Raw genomic sequence first — 23490 nt, 5'->3', positions numbered from 1 at the left:
AGCAATTCAAATTGTATCCACTGTGGGAAAAACCCACTATGTGGAAATAGTTCCCATTTTTCAATTCTATTATTTTCTATCATGTCTGTTAAATTCCATGGGGAGCAATTTGAAAGCAAGATGATGCAAAATGGGAATGACTCATGGTTGGGCTTTTGTTGGTTCACACGTTTCGGATGTACAACGTTCTGAGCCTGATCCTCTAACATCCTCTCACATATGAGCTTTGGGAATTTTTTTTTTTTTTTTGGTCTTTTGCCTCTCAGTACATGAGGCCTCATCTTTGGGGTAGCTTGTGTGTGGACAGACCAACTGCTGGTGACAAGAGATGCTGCCAGCAGCTGCCAGAGCTCAGAACTGGGCTCATGGAGAAGTTTTGAAGTTTTGTTTCTATTACTATAGGAGGGAAGCTTATGCAGAATCCATTGTTATTAGTTTTCTGAAGTTCAAAAGTAGCAGATAATGGGACATATTCAATCTGTTCATAAAAAGAGCCTTTCAGGCGGTATTTGGCTTCTTTTTTTTTTTTTTTTCTTTTTTCTTCTATACAAAACCTAGATATCTTGCTATTTGGAGCTAATAGTAAGAAGGCTCAGCTCAACTGTTTAGCATTTGATTGAGAAACACAGGAAGGCTAACCATGTATTCATAAAAGTGTCTTTAAGTGTGGATGAAAGGAAAAGGAAGACTTTCTTTGAAAGGTGGTGTGGTACTTCTGTGTATCTGCAAGTATCACATGAGTTTGATAAAGGACCCAAGGGAAGGCAGAGTCAAAGCTCAGCTCCACAAAGGAGGTAATTTAAAATACTTTTCTTTCTACAGAGTTTTCTACAGATTTTCTATAAAAAGAATGAAGTAGCAATAACTTGTTGGACAAAAAATGTAGGATAACACATATTGGCCAGTTCTGCAAAATGAAATACCACAAGTATTAGTGAACTACCACAAACACTAATGAAATATAAGTATTTACACTTCAAGCACTAATGAAATATAAGAGTCCTTCTGATCTAGTAAAAAATATAAACATAGTAGAGGAGTTTTCTGGTTACACTGAGGCAATCTGTACTGTGCAGTAAATGCCTGGAAGCATGGAACAATGCCAACCAGAGGAAGCCTGTGTCTGTGAAGAAAAAGGTTGTTTTCCCTGCTGTCCTACAGGCACTTCGAAAGCTCACTGCTATGTTAGGTGAGTCCTGTCTGCAGGGAAAACTGGACAGCATGACCATGTCGGAGCCACTTCTCTGCCACACTGCTTCAGCAGAGCTCCCCATGCAGAGCTGCCAGCCTGGAATAAAACACATAGTGTTCGTGGAAGAACAGCCTGGCCAGTGGTTTGAGGAGGGAGTGAAACCATTCATGGCTGACAGGGAAGAAAAACACTTGATTTCAAGGTCTCTGGGAACGGAGTGAAAGCCTCTTTCTTGTACACCAGGGACAGGTGCAATCTCCCAGGCAGAGACTGTCCCACAGCCTGCAAGCAGTGGCTGTGTGAAAAGGCTCAGGTGGTTTTGGAATCCCCCATTAACCTCCTGCCATGCCCAGTCAATGGGAGAGGCCAAGCTGTGCTGAGTCCTGCTGTCAGTTACGTGGGGTGGGACTGAACCTTCCTTGCCACCTATTTATGGCTGTGCTTTCTTTTGTTTTACTGCACTGATGCTGTATGATCTGCAGGAATCTTACAGTCCAGAAAATTCTTCCTCTTGTGAGGATGCAAAAACGATGCTCCAAGTGTGAAGATACCCATGAGCAGAACTGCCTGTGGAATAGGAACTGGAACTGAGTACTTGATACATTATAATCTTTTTAGTTCCTTACTTGAATTAAAATATTGTGTTTATTGAATTCAGATGTCTCAGTGCATTTACAACGCTTGTCTTCATAAAGGATCCCATGAAGCGTGTAAGATCCTTTACATATATATGGATACATGAAGCAAATATTGAAATATTGAATACTGAAGTTAAACATTTTAAAAGCATTAAGTTTCTAAAGCATCTGAAAGGAGATTGTGGTAGGGTGGGGGTCATCTTTCTCCCAAATGACAAGTGATAGGACAAGGGGAAATGGCCTCAGGTTGTGTCAGGGGAAGTTCAGGTTGGGTACTAAAAAATTTTCTTCACCAAAACAGTGGCTAAAAGGGAAATCTGTGTGAGGAGCTGCAGAAGTCACTTCATTTTTTCAGCCTGGAGAAGGACAGACTGAGGGGAGATCTCATTGCAGTTACAACTTCTTTGTGAGAGGAAGAGAAGAGGCAGGCAGTGATCTCTGCTCTGTGGTGACCAGTGACAGGACCCAGAGAATGGCCTGAAGCTGAGTCAGGGGAGGTTCAGGTTGGATATTAGAAAAGGGTTTTTCACCCAGAGGGTGTTTGGGCACTGGGAGAGGCTCCCCAGGACAGTGGTCACAGCACCGAGTCTTACAATGTTCAAGGAACATAGGGACATCTGTCTCAGGCACAAGGTGTCATTCTTGGGGTGTCCTGTGTAGGGCCAGGAGTTGGACTTAATGATCCTGATGAGTCCCTTCCAATTCAGCTTATTCTGCGTGTTTCTGTGTCATTCTGTGATTGTGATTGAGTGTTGGAACAGGTTGTTCAGGGAACTGGTGTAGTCACCATGTTGAATAACAAGTAGATGTGGCACTTCACAGTGTGGCTTAGTGAACATGGTGGCATGTAGGGCCAGGAGTTGGACTTAATGATCCTGATGAGTCCCTTCCAATTCAGCTTATTCTGCATGTTTCTGTGTCATTCTGTGATTGTGATTGAGTGTTGGAACAGGTTGTTCAGGGAACTGGTGTAGTCACCATGTTGAATAACGAGTAGATGTGGCACTTCACAGTGTGGCTTAGTGAACATGGTGGCATTCCATTGAAGGCTGGATTTGATGATCTTGGAGATATTTTCCAGTCTTATTGATTCTATGATTCTGATATCAGCAGCCCAGAACCACAATAAAAAAAAAAAAAAAAAAAAAAAAAAAAAAAAAAAAAAAAAAAAAAGAGATGGTGAAAAAATGTCAAGCTTTCTCTTAAAATTAATCGCCCGAATTATTTTCTTTGGAGGCAAGAGATTATGAAATGTCTTTTACTTGTTATTGCCATTTTTTTCTTTCTGTGGATGTTTTTAGCTTGACCTAGTTTATGCTTATTACAGTCAGCACAGCTGATTTATGAGCAGAGGCTCCATTCACAGATGGGTGCAGGCAGAGCTGAGATATTCAGGTATACATCTATGGCAATGTTCACAGATCACAAATGCATTTACTATCCTCTTAGGGTCTGAAGTCAAATGAGGGGAAAAAAGCCTAACCTGGAGGTTTCCAGTAAGGTAATGCTGTTTCCCAGTGCTTCTCGTATCTCAGGTCCATCACTCTCTTTTCTGCTATTCTTCAAATTATGAAACCCCCCCAGCTATCAGGTGTCAGCAAAAAGTGCTGTGATCTCTCTTTGGAGCTTCACTACCTGATGCTAGATCAGTAGGAACTCCCTCCTGCAGTGGATACACAGACAGTAACCATGGGGAGAAATAGATCAACACTGCCAACTAAATGTCATAAATAGGTGTGATATGGGTAAAGATATCACAGAGAGGAAAAAATTTTAAAATTACAGGGGCTCCTTTAGTGTCAGTGAAAAGAAAGCGTGACTCCAGGGCAGGCCATGGCGGTGCAGGAGCAGGAGGAGGGTGCCCATGGCACAGACACTGAACCTGCAGGGACACTCTCACCCTGCAGCTCCCAGCTCAGCTCCAGCTGCTGTGTCTGCTGGAGCAGGGCATCGTGCCCTGCCTTACCTGCTCACAAGGCCACATTTACAAACACTAACTAGTTATGTGCAAAGCCCACTTTGTTTACCTGTTGTGCATGTATCACTGAAGTACATCTCCCCAGCAAAGTGAGCTGAGAGCTGGTGGCTTCAGGCTGGACTGCTTAGAGGGAAACACAGACATTCTGTTTGAACACTTCACAAGCTGGGTGTGACAGGAGCACAGTTCACAATCTTGTAATGAATATTCTCGGTAAGCTAGCCTACTGTCATTTATCTGTCAGTCTGCGGAGTCTGAAAATTTAGGTCAAATATATCCAAATTCGAGCTTTGAGAATTTATAAAATTAAATTAATTGTTTTGAGAATTAAAAAAAAAATCAATGCTGGATTTTCTGTAATGTAAAATAGTAACTCTAATTGCAGCTGTGAGTTTACTGCATATATTGGCCCTTTTTTTCTGTTTACTCCCTGCCATCCACAAAACACATTTCTCTGGGGAGGAGGTTTTTAAAATAGTGCTTAGTTACCCTGTTTAGATTTTGAGTACTTGCCTAAAAATACTGTATTTTCCTCTTTCTCATGTAATTTCTATTTCTAGTACAGTGACTTCATCAGTTGTGATTTATTACTAATTGTTAGTGTTTATCATAAAAGAACTAAGGACTAGAGCAAAGCCTGTACAGTTTGGCAGCTTATCAGTCACAGGGGAAAGGGCAAGTGAGCATTGTTCATATGATGTAAACCCTTACAAAAACATTAAAATACTGTCAGCATTACATTCACAAACTTGTTTCTCTTCCCAGAGCTGTATCATGCTATTGCCTTTCAGATTTTAAAGTCCTCCGAGAATGCATTTGGAATGATTCTACCTCATTACTGGTGGTACTCCAACCAGTAACACTCCAAAATACATGATTTTGAAGTCTACCTGTATTGGGTGAGCTTTCAGGATTATTGCTACAAAGCAATAACAATTAGTATAACACTGTTATTTACAGAAATTCTACAGTAAGTTCAAAAATCCAATGTAAGATTTACAAATATTAAGGGGAAGAATGTGATTTTAGCTATAGGGTTTTGATACCAATGTTAGTTAGATTCAGTTAATTGCAACGAGCCTTCATTTTGGATATATGCTACTTATAGAAACTATCCAGAGATAGATTGAAGGAGTCAGACTCTGAAGGTAGCAGGAGACAGTCTGCCCATAATTTTCAGGAAGAAATGAAAAGACCAGATCTGGTCTTTAAAAGGTTTCCATATTACCAAGTAGCATTCTCTCATTTTGTGTCAGAGAAATAGAAAAATAACTCCAAAAAAATAGAAAAATTTCTCCAAACACTGAGAAAAACATTCAAAAATATTCTGTTACTGCTTCTAGGTGCCTGAATACTGAGGGAGAAAAACATAGGTTTTACCATTCTTCCACTGCTACTTTGTGGTCTCTTTAGCTAATAGAGATATAGAGTTCTCAGAAAATCTGGGATGAGAAATTGCAGCGTTTGGTTAGTAACTGTAAACCCTCTAAGCATGTCAACTTCCACTTCTCAAAGAAGAGAGAAGAAAACAAAACCCAAACAATATCTTCTGAAGTTGTGAGAGAGATGAACTATTAATTGGAAGGAGACCATATTTATTTTTTTGATTCCATTGATTTCCATAAAATTTTTCCTTTCTTGTTGATGTGAATAAAGGAAGATCTTAGCAGACCTTCCTGTTGATTTACTACACTGCAGCTTTTCTACACAAACCTAAGTGACCTTTCCATAAAATTTTTCCTTTCTTGTTGATGTGATTAAAGGAAGATCTTAGCAAACCTTCCTGTTGCTTTTACTACACTGCAGCTTTTCTACACAAACCTAAGTGACCCTAATTCCTGTTGAACTAGAAGTAAAAGCCAGTGGAAACTGACATCTCCACAGCCAACCTCCAGATCAAGGCGTTTTGAAAGAGTGATGAAAATTTTAGCAGTAGTGAAAGGGGAAACCAGGAGTTACTTAGGAAATTGATTATATACTCTCTGAAAAGATCTTAAATTAACATGAGGTATTTCTCCTAAAGCAAATATTTTATCCAGAGATCTATGATGCAGAAAGGCACATATTGATGAGGTTATTAACGCCATAAAAATGTAATATGAATGAAGATATACAGAAAGTAAAATACTGTAAAATCAACACTTTTCAAATCTGGGAGTACAAGTTTTCCTTGCATGGAATTTGAAAAGAGAAGGAAATTATAAGTTGTTAGTCTTCCAGTAGAGGCAAGATCTTGATATTTCCTCCCAGTGCTTTCTAATATCCAGCTGTGTAGAATAGGTTAGAACACACTTTTTATATGGGTGGATGTGAGACATGACCCTCCTGAATCAAAATTAGAAAGGATCATAACCTGTAAATGAGTCTTTGAAGTCATTAAGGTACATGTCCTTCAGTTTACTGCTCTATGAGTCATTGCCTTTGTGCAGTTGATACAATCTCATCTGACCTCTGTCTTCTGACTGAGTCATGGAAGGGGTTTTTGGCTCTCATTTGGTAGAACTGGGCAGAGCCTGGTAGCCTTCTGTAGCAAGTGGAATGTTCTCTGTGGAATAAAGAGCTCAGAGGCTTTGAAGTCTACATAGTTAGAATATCATCTCACATTTTCAGAAATGAAAGCATTATTTGTACATTTCTTTGGCCAGAGAACAAGGTGGGAATCAGACCTAGGAAATGAGACATTTAGCACTAGATGATAAAATGCATATTAGAGGAATTTAAAAAATGAAGAACAGAAGGTGTAAGTCTCAATGCCTATGCTTCTAGAGGTCAGGGCTGAAGAAACTGCACCTTTGTAGATTTGGTGGTAAGGAAGCAGAGCATTTGTTGGTGCTGAGCCCTGTGTCCATGCCCAGGGCAAGAGAAGAGCAAGATTTGGCAGCAGACTGTGCTGCTGGTTTGCCTCACAAGCTCCTGTGGCTGAGCTGCTCTAGTAGAGGGCTCTGTCTGAGCAAACAGGCTGGCAAGCTGAGGCTCCCTGGGGAGCTCTGCATGGAGCTGGGAGGTTTAATGCTGCTGAGACTTACTGTCCTCAGACCATGCGTAGACGGATTTAAGGATGCTCCTTAAAGGTCTACTGGTGAAGGAGAGCAGCTAGTGCTCCACATACTCAGTTGATATGAAATGGAAACCAGTGCCAAAAAAAATATATCTGGGCATAATATCTACTATTTAGCACCTTAATTGTGGTTGAATGTATTTAACTATCAATCAAATCTAGAAAAGTCAATCTTCTGTTTTTTCCTCCATCTTCTCTAAAACTGCTTGATTTTTTCTTGAGTATGGCTTGTGAGTGACTGCTAAATGGACAAGGGCTAACATTAGAAAAAACATTGTTATTCTTTATGGAGTAGGTACATAGTGAGTTTTGTTCAGTGCAGTGTATGCAATTATGTTGCACAGCTGAAAATTTATGTTGTCATACATTGCTAGTAAGAGAATACCCAATTTATAATAGAACAGTTAATTACACCAGCATTTATTATCTTCCTTTGAGATACAGAAATACCTTTTCATCCCAGCTTTTTATTCTCATTCTTCCTATTTACAGCTAACCACTCTATGCTTATTTAATGGTAGAAGAGTTTCCTTCTCCATCATACTCTTCATCATTATGAAATGTAAAATTTTCATAAATAATAATGGAATCTTCTTTGCAGTACTTTGTCAAAGCAAGTGTGCTTCTTCTCATCTCATGGAAATTCCATAGCTTTGGAGTTGGGCACCACAAAAATGAAGAAAATTGTGTTTATAAGTCACCTCTCTACTATTTCAATGAACAAGTCAATGAACCAATCATTGCAGTTGCAGCTTCCTTGTGAAGGTGAGAAGAGAGACAGACACTGATCTCTTCTCTCTGGTGACCAGTGACAGGACCCATGGGAACGGCCTAAAGTCGAGTCAGGGGAGGTTTAGGTTGGATATTTAAAAGGTTCTTCACCCAGAGGGTGGCTGGGCACTGGGAGAGGCTCCCCCAGGCAGTGGTCACAGCACAGAGCCTGACAGAGCTCAAGAAGCATTTGGACAATTGTCTCAGGCACAATATGACTCTTGGGGATGGTATTGTGTAGGGCCAGGAGCTGAACTCGATGATCTTGATGTGTCCTTTCCAACTCAGCATGTTCTGTGTGATTCTGAGTTTTAGTTTCCACCTGTACACTGAAAATTTCCTATAAGCCAGCTATCTTTTCTTTGCTCCAGGGCCTGCAGCATCATTCAAAGGTCCCACAGTGTGTTCAGATACTGCTCTCATTAGTGAGCTGCTATCAAAAAAAAAATGCCAACCTGCAGTCGAGCGAAGTCTTGACATACCCAAAGACTCTTTTAATTCCACTGCTGTGGCACACAGAGATGTGTCAAGCTCACTGCAAACAGCTGTGAGAAATCTCCATCAGGTTTTTTGTAGAGTGCTTCTTTTCAGCAAAAGCTGTTCATTTGTTGAGAAAGCTGTGCTCTAAAAATGTCTACCATTTCTCTCATAAATATAGGTCCCTAAATTAAAAAGCAGAGCGTTTGTATGAATTCCTGGACTCCTGTCTTAGTACTATCTGTTTTACAGTTCATCTAAATATTCTCCAATTTTATGGAGTAGGAGAATTGTTTCTGGATTGTTTGACTGGAACTGTTTTATAAAGTAATTTATATTAATGCAATAATATATATTGTATTAATGATTTAGCTGTTTTAACAAAGGCAAGTGATTTCTAGAAATCCCAGCTATTTGAACATAGATGTGAAATTGCTTCTCCCTCTTTTTTCCCAGATATTTAATTCTGTCTTCTTCAGATTCAATAGTATGTTAATGTTCAATTGCAATGGGTTGTATTCATTAGAAGATTAGGTTTTTAGATCCAAGCACAGAGGCAGAAGATGCTTTCCTGCCTTTCATTGCATGGAGCTAGACTCAGCTGAGATGAACAGGGTGGTCACAGGCTCTGCAGAAGAGGAAAGACTCACTCTGCTCTTGCCACCAGGCAAGCATGTGCAGTACCAGAATGTGCTGCATTTGCTTATTAAATTCAAGTTGTAATACTGTAGTTAACTTGAGACAGATAAGATGGTGATGCTACTGTGTCCCACTTGGGCATTTCAAACATGATTTTTATCTTTCTCAAACTGTCTACTCACACCCTGATACCTGTTACCTGTTACAGCTACAATGAATCCTGAGATAATAATACAACTGAGATAATAAAAGGGACATTTAAAATGGGAATGCACACTTAAGAAAAAAAAGAAACCCAACAACAAACCCCAAGCCTGCTTTTGAACCACATTATTCATGATTTTTAAAAAAGTTGAGTATAAAAAACCACTGAGCTACTGGTTCACCATTTTTCAGGAAAAAATGTCCCTCTGGACAGATTGATTCTATATCACAGTGTGTGCTTTCTCAAACAAAAAACGCCAGACTGAGCCTCTTTCAGATTAATAAGGTGGATGAGTCTATTCCCTAAATACAGTACTAAATTAATGTGAAGCTATTCACTAGGACTTGCAAGCCAGTAGCAGCAGTGTTCTTGGTTTAGCCAGGTGCTAGTCTCTGATCTTTCAAAACTGTAATTCTGCCTTTTCTTTAAATAGATGTATTTTTCACAGGGTGATGCTAAACCTTCAGGAAGGAACCATTTCTTAATGAGAAGCCTGAGGCATGCTGGATTTCCTCTCCAGTGGCTGTGCGCAGCCTATCAGTTACTTTATTACTTAAATAGGCAGGATTGTAGGTTTATGGGTTTTATAGTATGAGTCCTTGCTCTCTAATCAGCCATGAACATTACAGAGCCAACGTTGTAGGTGTGAGTCACAAGAGAACAGCCCTGTTTGCCCTTGACCAAAGAACATTTACATAAAAAATAGAGGTCTTACTGAAACACAGGTCATGTGTTGTGCTGTAATTTAAAATGTGATCACAGTCACCAGTAGTTCTAACAGCTATAAAAGATGAAAACAATGAGAATAAAATTTAGAGTGTTCGTGAACCATGCATTACTGCAAAATTGCATACTTTGTTTGAAAGTAGTGCTTTCACCTAGAACTGAAAATCCCCAGGATTCAGAAACTGTGTATTTTTCAACATTGTGTTTAAAAAAATAGTTTTTACTGCCTCTTTTCTCTCTCTCCCTCTCCCCACCTTTTTTTTTTTTTCCTTTTTATGGAGACTCACTTTTCAACGCAGTTTGTGGAGCGCTACTGATAAGCCATGCACAGATAGGAAAGAGCAAAAAACTTCCTGTGAAGTCAGGAACTGTGGTACTTTCCTCCAAGTTTCACAGGCCTGAATACTAGAAATACTACCTATAAAAATACATTGTTTTTGCCTCCAGCATGGTCATCTGTGATATTCCACAGCAGCTGCATTACATAGAGTTGTAGGATTACAGGATTGTAACCTTTTAGGATCACAAGAGTGGACACTAATCCACACACACAAAGCTCCACTTTAGGTCTCTGAGTGAAAAACAGTCCCATCCATTCAGCAGAGATTCATCTGTTGCTCAAAAACATTTGTTTTCCGATTAAAAAACAGAGACTTTTAAAATACTTATGCACAAAAAAAATCTTTTGCTTTGTTACAGCTAGGGAAAGAACAGGAAGGGACATCAATGAGTGGGAAACTAGTCTAGGTAAAACCAGAAGCATAACCTAGATGAAGGAAGCTTTTTCATTGTGGAAAGCATAATGAAACGTCTTTCAAGAACCTGGACACTTTGACATCCAAAGAACCATTGTCACTTGAAACAGTTGATGATAAACTGAAGAGGCAAGACAGTAAGATCCCTTCAGTAGGATCTCTGCTTGATAGAGGTAAAATAGTAATGGCTGGTCCAGGTGGAGGATCTCTTTTATATCTACCAGTAATATTTCAACATACCTTTCGTTCTGAACATTAGTATTAACCTTGCATTTCCATCAACAGCAAGGTTGTTGTTACCATGTTATCCTCTTGTTTGAAAAGAGGATTTTGGCTGTTGCTATGTGATAGCACATCTAGACAGAAGGATGTAAGGTGAATCCTATAGGGGAAATACTAATACTCTCATCTGAGACATATGTGCCCTTCGGCTGTGCAAGAGCAGCTGGTCCTTTTCCCCTGTCTTTTTTTTACTGGGAAAGAAAGTTTACCACATTTTTCTGGTCCATTCGGGTCAATTTCAGGATCAATAAGCTTATTATTAGAAGATCCAAGATCAAGAGGGAGGGTTATTATTAGAAGTGCTAGAGAAAAGGATGCAATGAGGTTCAAGAGGCGGAGCACAGGATTAGTTGGGAAGAAGATACAATGAGGGAGTTAGGTTTCCACTCATGCCATTGTGAAACTCATTGTCAAATGGCAGTCTGGTATGGAGACTGAGCTTCTAGTGCTCCTACAGCTTCTTTGGATCAAAGGGTGAGGAAATAGGCTGGCACTATTGTGTGTGGTATTACTGAATGACAGAATCATACAATGGGTTGGGATGGAAAGGAGTTTAAAGCTCCTCTAGTTCCACCTGATTGTGCAGCCCTGTGTGCAGTGTGTGCTCAGGTCCCCTATTTGCAGTCACAAGAAGGTTGTACAGTTGCTCTTCTTTCTGAGAATAGGGTCTCTGCAAGGTAGAGATTCCACCCTGATGGGTATTTTACTTCTTCAAGATGATTTTCTTCTGAGGAAAAAGAGCTTTTAGGTGTAAGGTTTTTGGTTTTGTTTTTTGGGTTTATTATATGGTTGGGATTTTGAATTTGTTTTTTCCCCCAGTGGCAGATTAGCCACTGATGGACAGAATTGCTCCTGGGCTCTTTCATTACAAGGTTTGGGTCTGGTGCGATTTCACAACCAAAAGACTCAGAAGAACAGTTGCAAAATGAATTTACAGAAGTTGGAGGAAAATTTGGGAAACTTCTTGGGAAGGTCTTTCCTAAACAAAACTACAGTACCTTACTGCCACAAGAGGGTGCTTGCAAGCTCATCGCTGGTCATTTCAGAGACTTTCACAGTGAAAATGTTCTGGGGGCTTTAAAATATTCTTTACAGAAGAGACGGATTAGATACAGTGGTAGATTCTGATGGCATGAAAGGTTGTACATTCATCTTTTGTTCAGTGTCAAGTTGAAATTTATCTTTATGAAGATTTTGTGAGAGGTCTCCTGAAAAAAACCTATGCATTCAAACACTCTATTAAGCTTCTTGCAACAGATCTCAACTACAACCTGCCTGCATCTGACAGAACATAACAAAAAGGAAAATGCATCTATTAAACACAGAAAGGAGTTGAATCATATGCTTTAAAGCCAAAGGGAGCTCTTTTTGACAGAGTTATGTCAGTGCACACAATGCATTTCATGTGGCTTCTGAATGCCCTACAAAATGCTTTTAAAATGATGTAAACTCTCCTTTTCATCCTAAGTGTGTATGAAGGTGTACATATATTTAAAGGCAAGGAGAGAAGTTGACAGCAGAGTTTGTCAGGCACAGGAGCTGAAGTTCACATATAAACTTGTTTCTAAATGTTCCCAGAGGTCGTACATGCTGAGAGAGTGCAATGCATGCAGGTCACACCAGGTTTGGTTATGCTGTTAGATGATCCAGCTTTGACTATCATTTTTTTTACCTTTCAGGAGGTTTGTCTTTCTGAAAATTGAGTAAACAAAATGCTTCAGTGTTAGAATTCATGGAAAGGCTACAATTTTGACATCGGATTTTGAAGTAATTGACAATTGAGAGACTCTCCAAAATGTTTTACATATAATTATATGCACAAAAGGTATAGTTTGGGCTTTATTACAAACACTCTTTCTTCCAGTGATGCCCAAACCCACTGCAGCTTTGTGCAGCAAATAGCCAAAGCAGCAGGTGATCCCAGCCTCAGGTGTCCTCAAGAGGAAGCAGTCAGCACTTTTCTGTTTTGAATCTATTGGTAGCTGGAAACAGCTGGTCCGAGCAAAGCACAATAAGATACTGTTCATTTAAGCACCCAGAAATACATTAACCTTGTGCACAGAATGGTTTCCAGCCATTGGGAGCCTTTGTGAGTGCTGCATATCAAGCCAGTGAAAGAAAAAGAAATGAAATTAAAATCCACTCACCATTTGCTGCAGCAGGATCCTGATGCTGGCGGAGACTGTCACATTGCCTTCCCAGTCCTCCGCAGTTAATGATTTGGGTTGCTAATGTTCAAAGCACCTTGAAGTAGACATGGGATTTGTGGTAGAAATGCCTTCAGAGTTTATATCGGGACCCTCTCATTAAATTTCAGTATCCCGAATCACAAAATAGTTTCGGTTCGAAGAGGCTTTAAAGGTCATCTGGATTCCAGCCCCTCTGCGATGGGCAGAGACACCTTCCACTAGAGCAGGTTGCTCAGGGCCCATCCAAACTGGACTTGAACACTGCCAGGAATGGGACATGCACAGCTTCTCTGGGCAGCCTGTCCCAATGCCCCACTACCCTCACAGTACATAGTTTACATTATTTTCTGAAGCCAGACCTCTTGTTTTTTTTTTAAAGCGGAATGTCCTGCATTTAGCACTGATGCCAAAACAGGCATAACATAGAGGACTGTATAAATTTGGTTGCTATGGATCTTGTGTTACTACCACCAACACTTTGAAATCTTAGCACTAACATTTGACAGTACTAACACTTATTACTACATGCAGTACAAACAGGTAAGCTAGGATTAATAAAGGCTGCATTATTTATCAGGGACCATCACTATTTATTAGTTGTACCCAACATGACAGTCTAAATAAAATTAAAATATGAAATGTAATCTGATGAAATTTGTGTTGCTTCCCTACCATTTTCCCACACTACTTTCTGTTCTTTGCAGCCAGGCACCTAATAAACAGAACACAGAACCCTTTCTCAAAAATGGAATTCTGGCCTGTTTTGCCATGTTATTGAATCCTGATACAACTTCCTTTTATCTCATATATAATGATAGTAACCTCCACTAGATGACCTGTTGGTTCATTTGAAGGATATTAAGCAGTATTTCCCTAAATTTTCCTTACTTAGTCCTTCTCTAAAATTATGCCATGTTTAGTTCTGCTGTGACCAGAATCTCGCATACATTGCAAAGCTTTATCTTGGACTGATTACACACATCAAATATCACTCTGCAGGAAAATTATCCCAGTTTCCTCTCTTTCCATATAAACTTCTTGTTTCTGTATATTGCTTTGTTGCATGTCATTCGGCTGTGACCGGCAAAGAAACTTCTTCCTGCTGAACTTCAGATTGATGAGTAGATTCCTAATCCTTTACCAGCTGTCACTGAAAAGTAATATAGTATTTTAACAAAATTGATATTGATCATGAATGTGTTTATCCACTAACATCTTGAGCATTTTTTTATTTTTATTAAATATATGTTAATGGAATCACATTAAATTTCCTAACTCAAGCATCTCAATGTTAAAATATGCCCAAGGTATTTGTGGCTGCTGCTGGTTCTTGTTCACGTGTTCAGTTCCAGCTGAGGTTCAGAGGAAAGAGAAGAAAAAGATTCTTCCTGTGATAACAGATCCAATTGCTGCTTTTTCAAGAAGTGTCATCAAGTGTCAGCATAAGTCAGAGGAAAACAGCTGGCAATGCAGCCCGGGCCTCCTGCCACTCAATCAGCACAGCATCCCTTGGCTCATACTTTTTCTGCAGGGTTGTTCCCAGTGTTAGATGTTATCCTGAGTGTCCTCTGCTTCTGGCCTACTTCTGCCATGGAAATGATTGTCCAGAGGATGCTATACAGCCAGGAACAAAGCAGCCCTTTTGTCTCGTGATGGAGAGAGGAGGTGACAGCCACCACAGGCTGCTGGTCAGGTTGTACAGTCCAAAAATGTCTTCTGTGCTTCATCAGCCCTCTAGGCCCCTGGACATGGTGTGATTTGGGGTGAGAGGTGGCAGTATGTAGGGTGAGAGGTGGCAGCAGATGGAGCAGATAAAGAAGTGTGAGAGAGAAGTCACCCTCCACGGCTCCTGGAGCATCCCTGGGCTGCAGGATGAGGTGCTGGGCTCCCGAGTGCCTGGATGTTGTCTTACCTGGACTTTGCCTCATGGGAAGATTAGAACTCCCTGCAGGAGCAAGGAGAAATGAAGGATCACTATTTTTACTGTAATGCTCCTGCTCTCCTCTCATCAGGCTTCCCATGGGCTGACGATCATCTCTTCAGCTGTCCTTTCTCCCAGACTTTGGTCAAGAAAGCTGTGTCAAAAGGCAGTGCACGGCTGGGAACATATTCCGGCCTCCCATGGAACAGTGAGTCCCCCCTAGGTCCCCATCAGCTCATGGGGATTAGATTTCCTACTGAATTATTTGCTTTTATTATGTATCTTGATATTATTTAAAAAATAAATAGAGAAGGGTTAATATCTCATAAGCATCTCTCAGAATTGCCATGTATTTCTTATATAGCCCACCCACTGGAATATCTCTGACTATACAGCATTTATTTATTTGCCTTGTAAGTCCCTTATGGCTCTTAGCAGTTACTTCTGAGGTTTCTGCCAGCTGCTTGCATCACCAGTGATGCTGAAACTAATTCAGACGACCTACACATTAGTAAATAAAGAAAATCCCACTATTTTTATTACCTTTTCCTGTTGTCTGCTTTATTACACAAGTGGCACGGGTTCTCTTTGTTGTGTAATGGAAGCTTTTGCAGGCATAGTAAAAGGAACTTTCCTGGGACTATTTTTAGAGGTGATCATGGGGATTTGGATTAGAATAGATTAAGTAAGGATTTCTGCAGAGATGATACATATACCTTTCCTTAAGACATGTGGCCTGACTGATTGAAGAGGTGTTTATGAAATAAGTGAAGATGAACGCATCCCAAAAATTGCAGCAGAAAAATGATGGGTCATCATCAGTGTGTCCACGGACTGAACTGTGTTTTTGTGTAGCGGAGCACGGTCCATACTGGGAAATGGATCTGTAAATGCTCATAACTCTGCAAAGCAAAGGGGTCCAATTTTGTGCCTTGGGTATTGAGGCAATGACAGGGGCAGTGCCATTTGAACTCAATTTTGGATACAGGATTAGGCTTTGGGCTACTCTGTTCCTCTGCAGAGCAGGCAGAGAATTTTTCACACTGGCACTCCATCCATGCTTGGATACCGTTTTGTACTTCTCTGATCACTTTCCCTGGCAAAATTAACCTCTCCCCCCTCTCCCCCTCTAGGCATGTGGAGTTTTGATCAAGCAACTGTTGGACAAAATTTATTTAATTTTACAATTCTTTTTTTTGTCACTTTCCCAATACAAATGTGCATGTGACTAAGCTACTGGCAGTCCTCTCTTTTAAAGGTCAGCCTAAATTATTTTCTGCAGATAATATTAGGGCTTATGTACTTGATGGATTTCTGTAGCACATAAACACCACTTCTCGCAGGACTGATGACCTGAATAATTACTTCATCTCTGTTGCTGTTGAAATAATCAACCTAAACCAAATATAAAACAAGCTCAAGCCACTTTTGAAAGTTTCTCAGATTGCCATTTTTATACTGGAAGGTTTTGTGCATGACACAAAAATTAGTATATAGCAGATCATGGTGCTCAGTGCTACATTTTGCTTTTTTTTAATACAACATAAATGTAGAATCTCTGTTAGAGTGAAGTTTCACATGGTTGCAGAGCTTTTACTGGAGATCAGAATTATCAGAATTACCCTGAACTGATTTTGGGAGATTTGCTTTGAAATACATGATCTGATTTAATTTTTTTTTCTTTGTAGAAGAATTTTGATTATATATATACTTCTGTTATAGTGTGAGTTTTGTATAAGACAAAATATTAAACACATGAATTATTATTTGAATGAATCAACAAGAAAATGCTTCAACACAACTTTTTATTCCTTTATTCTTTTTTATTCTTTCATTTCTGCTACTTTTAATATTTTTTAAATAACATGTTTTTAACTTAGACTTAATTTTCAATGTTGTCCTTGTATGTGATTATGGATTACAATGAATCATTATCTCATTTAATTCAATTACATGTGGTTTTAATCACTGCTAGTAAACCAGCCTTGCAGAATTGTCATTAGTACTTGCAGATGCGTGCAAAGCAAACTGGACAGTTGTTTATTGCAATGCTTGTGGAGAGCAACGGGTAATACCAATTTAGCCTTTTGCTAGACTCATTTTCTCTGGGGTAATTGGCAAAAAAACTATAATAAGCCGTTTTCATTCTCAGCATCTTGGTGGAAAATAAGTTGCCTGAAGAGAACTTTTTAAAAGCTAAATTAATTGTATGCTGTATGTGATTCACTTGTTATTCAGCTTGAGTTCAATATTGATCCTTGAATCTTTCTTGTGATCCCTATTACCTGTAATGATCTAGTGTACAAATAGCCTTACATCAGTAACTTTGTCATAATATCTGATTTATAAAATTGTCTCCTGAAATATCCATGACCTCACTTAATCAGACATGTTATTATGTCATTAGCCAACACAGCTGAGCAAAACAGAGTTTATTTTCATAGTGGCAGCAGTAATCCAGTCTTGCATGAAATCAAAGGCACATGGAGAATTATAATTTTAAACAGAATCAGAAGATTCAGTGCTTGAGCAAGGTGTTGCAACATCTGATTAACTTCAGGTAGTCCCATGCCTGCTACATTAATTTGTGCACTGTGAGAAGAAAAAAAAAAAGTAATTATACCTTATTTAGAATATATAAAAAGCAAGCATTTTATCTGTGACTGTTTTGTCATATATTCTAAATATTGTTAATTTTGCTGTCACTTCAAAACAAAGGCGGATCTTTCAAAACTGTGCTGGTTACACAAAAGATCAGATGCATCATATACTACAGAAAAACTGTGGGAAAGCTCTTTGTAATGCCAAATATTTACCAAAGGAAAGATAGAGCCCCCAACACCTGGAAGTATTGTGGCTTCTACTTGGAAAAAACCCATTCCTGAGAATGGGGAAAAACCCTTCTGTGGAAAAATGACAGTAAATGTTAATGTAGTTAGTGTGATGGATGGCTCACACATTCTTGTTTGTCACACAGGGCCTGTGCATGGTATTTGAAAAATGAAATAGGATCTGTTGCAAACCTTGTTTCATATTTTAAGTCTCTTATGCAGAGGATCTGTTTCATTGGTCTGGGAGAATGATGGGCAGCAACCCTGGCCACTGATGGGGGGAGAGCAAATCAGATAACAGAGTATCCTTGAAAAGCAAGGATACTGTGCTTGCACGTTGTGACATATGTACAGTTACACTAGTAATTGATGTTTATTACTATATATTAATGGGAATAGTTTGAGTTTTATTATTATTTAAAATAAGGTGTGTTTGAGGACATGCAGAAGGGAAGAGAGGCGAAAGGATGCTGTTGAAGGAGAAAAGTCCTTTTAGGCAGAGAATATTCTTTGAAGAATTATCAATCTTTCTTTCTCCTAAAGCATTCCATAAGTAGTGAGTACTTCTGAGAATTGATCTTACTGACAAAAATAATGGCAAGATTCAATTTTAAAAAATACATTTTTTTTTCATGTACACTGACCATTTCATAATTGCACTGTGGCTTTTCATATGAGGAGCAGAATAATGGATGCCTTTGGTAGAATATTAATGTCATCTCTCTTCTCAGGGTAACCAGATTGTTCAGGTTCAGTATTTTCTAACTAAAACTCATTTATTTTAGATTTTGAAAAGACATTAAGTGCACAGCTCTATTTTCCTGCACACTGCTGTGATACAGGCTACTGCTTTACTGATCTCTTCAAAAGGCAATTTACTGGCGGCGATTTTGTATCACTTATTAATTGAGACTGTTGAAGGAGTTTTTAATATATGGAAGTATTTATTGGTATATGAATTTAAAGATTCTAGACTAAGTCACTTTGATAGTGAGTGATTTCACATGCTGGGCTGATCTGTTTGTACTAGCTTTCAGCAAGCAGAATATAGACAGGGTTGGAAATGGATGCAAAGGGAAAAAAATAGGAAAAAAACCCCAATCTGATAACACAAATTATCATTGTATCATTGCACAAGGATTCAGGAAATAACCATCAAATCCAGAAGTTTATTGCAACTTTCATCATAAAGCTGCAGCCTCCTGCATCCCATTTCAGTATCTGACACGTTTGGAAGGGTTATGCAAAGGAAAGCAGTCCCTCAGCAAGCAGTCTGTCTCACCCACCTCCCACAGAACTGCAGAAAGGGTAAAAAAAGTCCACATCAGCTTTAGAGAAGGGACTTGTTTTTATTTTCTCATGCCATAGCTTGTTTTGCTTCTCAGCCAGGGACTTCTGGGCATACACTCTGCTGAATATTGGGTTCTCACACTCTTATCTGGCTCACTTCAGATTTGTAAAACTGTTCTTCAAAGATGATTTTCTGTGCTACTGCATCATGTAATCCCTCAGAAAGCTGCTGCTCTCTCTTGCCTTTCTTTATCCTTAAGCAAGCAGTCTTTGATAACATCTTTGGAAAATAAACTTCAGAAAATGTTGACACCTAAGTAATCCTTCTGGTTTTTAAACACAGATTGAGGAGTGAGTTTGATTGATTTGAAGATAATTTGTGTCTTGTGTCTGCTGAAATCAGAATTCCACTGTTAGATGCATTAGTTCCTATCTGTCCACTAAAAGTAGGAGAAAATCCCTCCATACTGTAATGCAAAGACCTCTTGTCAAAAAAAAAACTCCAAAAACCAAAAAAATCCCCACAAATATTTGTTATTAATTTTTTACACTATTTTACTATATTTTTCAAAATTTTAACTTTACGCTTCTACAAACAGAACACAAAAACCAAACGTTTTAAGCATCTGGTAACTATTTTTAGAACACAAAAATGATCTGTGAAAATATCCTCTAGATATTGGGTGAAGTAGGGGTTTTTTTCATTAGAGGTGATAGCTACTCTTCTTACAGCCTTTTTGAAACTATCTTCAAAAAATGCCATTCTTTTCAGGGAACAATAGAATCTCTCTTCTTATTGTTGAAAGCTTTTGGTCTCCAAAAAATTGTAAACTTAATTTTCTGCTAGCATAAGTAATGGACATTTACTGAATGACTGCATGGTGTTTTAAATCTGCACAGTTTTGGAGTTGTAAAGACCTATATCCTGATCATCAGGTGAAAAATTAAATTATTAAAGAATTTGAAATAATGCTCAAGTCCTTAGAAAATGGACATTGACACAGTTTTCTTAAAAGCTAAAAACTATTACATTACAGTAAAACTTGGATTAATCTGCACAATCCCACCAGGAAAGTACATATGTTCATAAAAAAAAAAAAAAAGCTGAAAATAAATTACTTTTGGTGAATCCTCTGTACAGAGTAAAACTTGGATTAATCTGCACAATCCCACCAGGAAAGTACATATGTTCATAAAAAAAAAAAGCTGAAAATAAATGACTTTTGGTGAATCCTCTGTACAATTTCAATAGAAGGCTTTGAAGTCTTACAGGTACTTCACAAGGAAATGAAGATGCCCTTTAAAAGCAGTGGTAGGTGTCGCTTCATGCTGAGGGAAAGAGTGAATTGAGAACAAAAGAAAGCAGAGTAATTATTTTATTGAGCGATGTAATTGAGAAATAACCTACATAGGCTGTGAACAGCCTGAAGAGCAGCTATCACTCCTGTACCTCAGTGAAGGTGTTTGCCACCTCAGCCAAGAGAACTATCCAGAATGACAGTGAAACAGGACATTGAATAAATAACCAGCTAGTTAAGATGACAATAAATCGGAAGCCACAGTTGTCATCTGGTGAACATCTCTGGCTTCTTAATGTCCATGGGGAGAAGAAATAAAGACAATGTGTAGGCAAGAGAAAAATGATGGAGGAGTCAGGGGGGGCCATTCTGTTTCCATAACCAGGTTCTCCTTGCAAGTGTTTCGTGTGAGTGCATTTCAGGCAGGCAGGGTAAGCAGGCAGTTTGAGATTTGTGTCTCTGCCCTCATCTTTTGGGCAGTCAGATGCTCACGCTGAGCTCAGGCTCACTGAGTGGCACACTGAGGGCAGCGAGGAGCGAGCGCTGATTTATCTGCGCCTGCCCTCCCCTACACCCATCAGCCCCAGGCAGATGAACGAGGGCTGCCCAAGCAATCCTGAAGACTGGAGATAATGGCTTTAATCCTAGTGGCCAAGAGAGCAGCCAGGATTAAGCACTGTGGTCCCATTTAATTAATGACAAGTGTATTTTGCTGTATTTTAGGAAAGCTGTCAGTTTGCTGCTGTGGAGTGAAACACTATCTGGGTACCAAGCGTAGTTACAAGGTTTACTCCTGGCTTGGCTTCCTCCTGGAAATTTTACAGCCTCCAGATGTCATAAAACACATTAAACAGGACCTCTAAAAGCAATTTAATTTTATTTATGATTATAAAAAAAGGAGGCATAGTTCTAATGGGAAATTTGAATTATTTAAAGGTAGTAACAGGCAGTATGAACACAACTCCTGCCTACCACTTTCCCTTCATGGAACAAATAGCTGTTTTTCAGAGAATTAATATTCAGAGCAGGTCCAGTTCATCTTACCTGCTGGATTCATTTTATTATATAATAAAATCAGATTTATTCTCATTTGGGTATAGAGTATATAGCCATATAAGCATAAGCCGTTTATAAACAGTTACTTTGCATGTAGCATAATGTAATACCTACCCTCTTAGGTATTTATGAGGAGTATCAAACATTACTTGCCAAAGGGCAGAGATAAAAAGAAGTGTATGGATCTGAACATTGTGCCTGGAGGTGATCACTTGTTGTGCTGGTACCTTTTCAGTTCTTCAGTCTGTAAGAAAAAAAAAATAAACAGCTGTCTAATAAGCTTCTTCAGTGAACATTTCTCAGTCTGGCAAACCTAAGTCTCTCTTTATATTTTGCTTACAGAATGGTCTTATCATTGCCTGTTACCAAGGCTATGTGGATATTGTGATAGCCTTAGCACAATGCCCTCACCTTGATGTGAACTGGCAGGACAATGAAGGGAACACGGCTCTAATTACAGCTGCACAGGCAGGTAAGGCTCTCTGTATCACCTCTTACATGCAGGATCTTGGGAGGAGTGTGTGTTTAGGCTACTTTATTTTAGGATTTTTTTTTCAAATCCCTGAAAGAAATTGTTTTGTGTAAAATAATTCTGGCCAGGGCCACTCCCAAATAGGTTTGTAGTGATTTTCCTTGAACTAATTAATCTACAGTAGTATATATCCAGTAGATTTAAGGAGTAAAAGCTATACATTTTTAGTAGATGCCGTTGATTATTTTAAGTTAAAAATAAAGAAAATCTCATCCCAAGTGTGCAGCATTGTAGTGCTTTGTTCCTTTAAGCTGATTTTCCAATGTTTGCTCTGGCAAACAACTATTGAACACTGTGGACGTGTAATGTGCTGCATTAGTTCTTTTCTGCCATACTTGCTGCACCCACCTCAGAGGGTCTGTAGGAAGTGATGACTGTAGGAAAACGTATCATCATTAAGAAATACCCTATCTGCTAAGACATCCTTCATCCACTCCACACCTGAAAAGTAAAAAACTTCACCAGAGTTTAGGATTTGCCAATGATCCTTTTGTAACAGCTAATGTCAACATTGACCATATTAATTCTGATGCAGGCTGCAGTTTAGCACAAGGTTTTTCTTTTATCCCACCCAACATGGTAATATACAGTGAACAAGTGTAACAGATCACTTAGATGTAAGAGAAGCTCCCAGAAGAGTTCCTTGCTTCCAGTGTTCAGTTAGAAAACAGTCATTTGATTATTTCTGTTTAAACTGAAGGGCTGTGCTTCAATCTTTAAGGGAAGGTTTAGTTTCCTCTAATGAGTGTTAACAAAGTGCTAAAGCATGTAAATCAGGAAAATTTTCTCCAAGGAAGGATGCCATCACTTCGTAGTCTAAAAGCATTTTCAGGGGCTGCCTGGCTCTGCATCTCTGGTTTCCTTTGCATTCTTCAAGCACACTCTGCAAAGACAGTCACTTTACAAGGAAATGCATAGCTGGCCTTTATCATGTCTGCTGTCTGGTGAAGGGTCTGGGATGTTTGTGGGAGCTCGTGGGACATAGTCCTCACTCCCGGACATTGGCTGCCTGAAGGGAACAAATTTCCATGAGGGAATATCAATGGGCTTTACAAGCCATGTCTGAAGATTGGAGCAGTTTGGTTTCCATGTCAATTTAGTAACAGTGCCACTGGACATTTCCTGGTAGTACCTAACCTACTTTGTGTTGTAGCAAAAAGTGAACTCTGAGAAAGTTCCTGCAAGATGGGTCTTCAGTACTGGAAGAGAGAACTGTGATCATGTTCATAGCAAAGTCATGAGTACAGTAGCTTCCCAAAGAAGGTGGAAAAGTCCCCAAAACACTAATCTACTTTTATTTATCTACCCTAATATAAATTTGAACTAAAAAAGGTTTAACACTGCCTCCTTCTTGATCTTTATAACTCATGATAATGAGCTCACAATTAATCCAGCAGGCTGACATTGACTTGACACTCTCTGCCAGTACTTGCTATTGATCCCAAAAGCAACTGGAAATGACTGTACTCAACAGAAACTTATACAAACCCCCAACAACTTGGATATTTTCCCCTGCCTGTGCTAATCTTGAGCTACAGGGTTTACATCAGTTATTTAATTAATTATCACAAGATACTGCTGTCGCATTAATAGAGATTACTGTGAGGCTAACATTGCCACCAGAGGAGTTACAGTGCAATAGATGCTGCTTA

The 23490-nt window shown here is 39.1% G+C and overlaps 1 protein-coding gene across 1 annotated transcript in view; it reads left to right on the top strand.

Moving 5' to 3' along the window:
• The window catches only part of ANKRD33B (ankyrin repeat domain 33B), a 46893-nt gene that overhangs the window by 8696 nt on the left and 14707 nt on the right, over positions 1-23490 (top strand). Inside the window, exon 2 of the mRNA XM_039714908.1 lies at positions 21649-21778. Coding sequence (XP_039570842.1) covers positions 21649-21778 — 130 coding nt within the window. The remainder of the gene's footprint in view (positions 1-21648; positions 21779-23490) is intronic.

Source organism: Passer montanus, unplaced genomic scaffold (assembly GCF_014805655.1).
Source record: "Passer montanus isolate IOZ18808 unplaced genomic scaffold, ASM1480565v1 scaffold31, whole genome shotgun sequence".
Lineage (NCBI taxonomy): Eukaryota > Metazoa > Chordata > Aves > Passeriformes > Passeridae > Passer > Passer montanus.
This window is presented reverse-complemented; position numbering and strand designations above follow the sequence as displayed.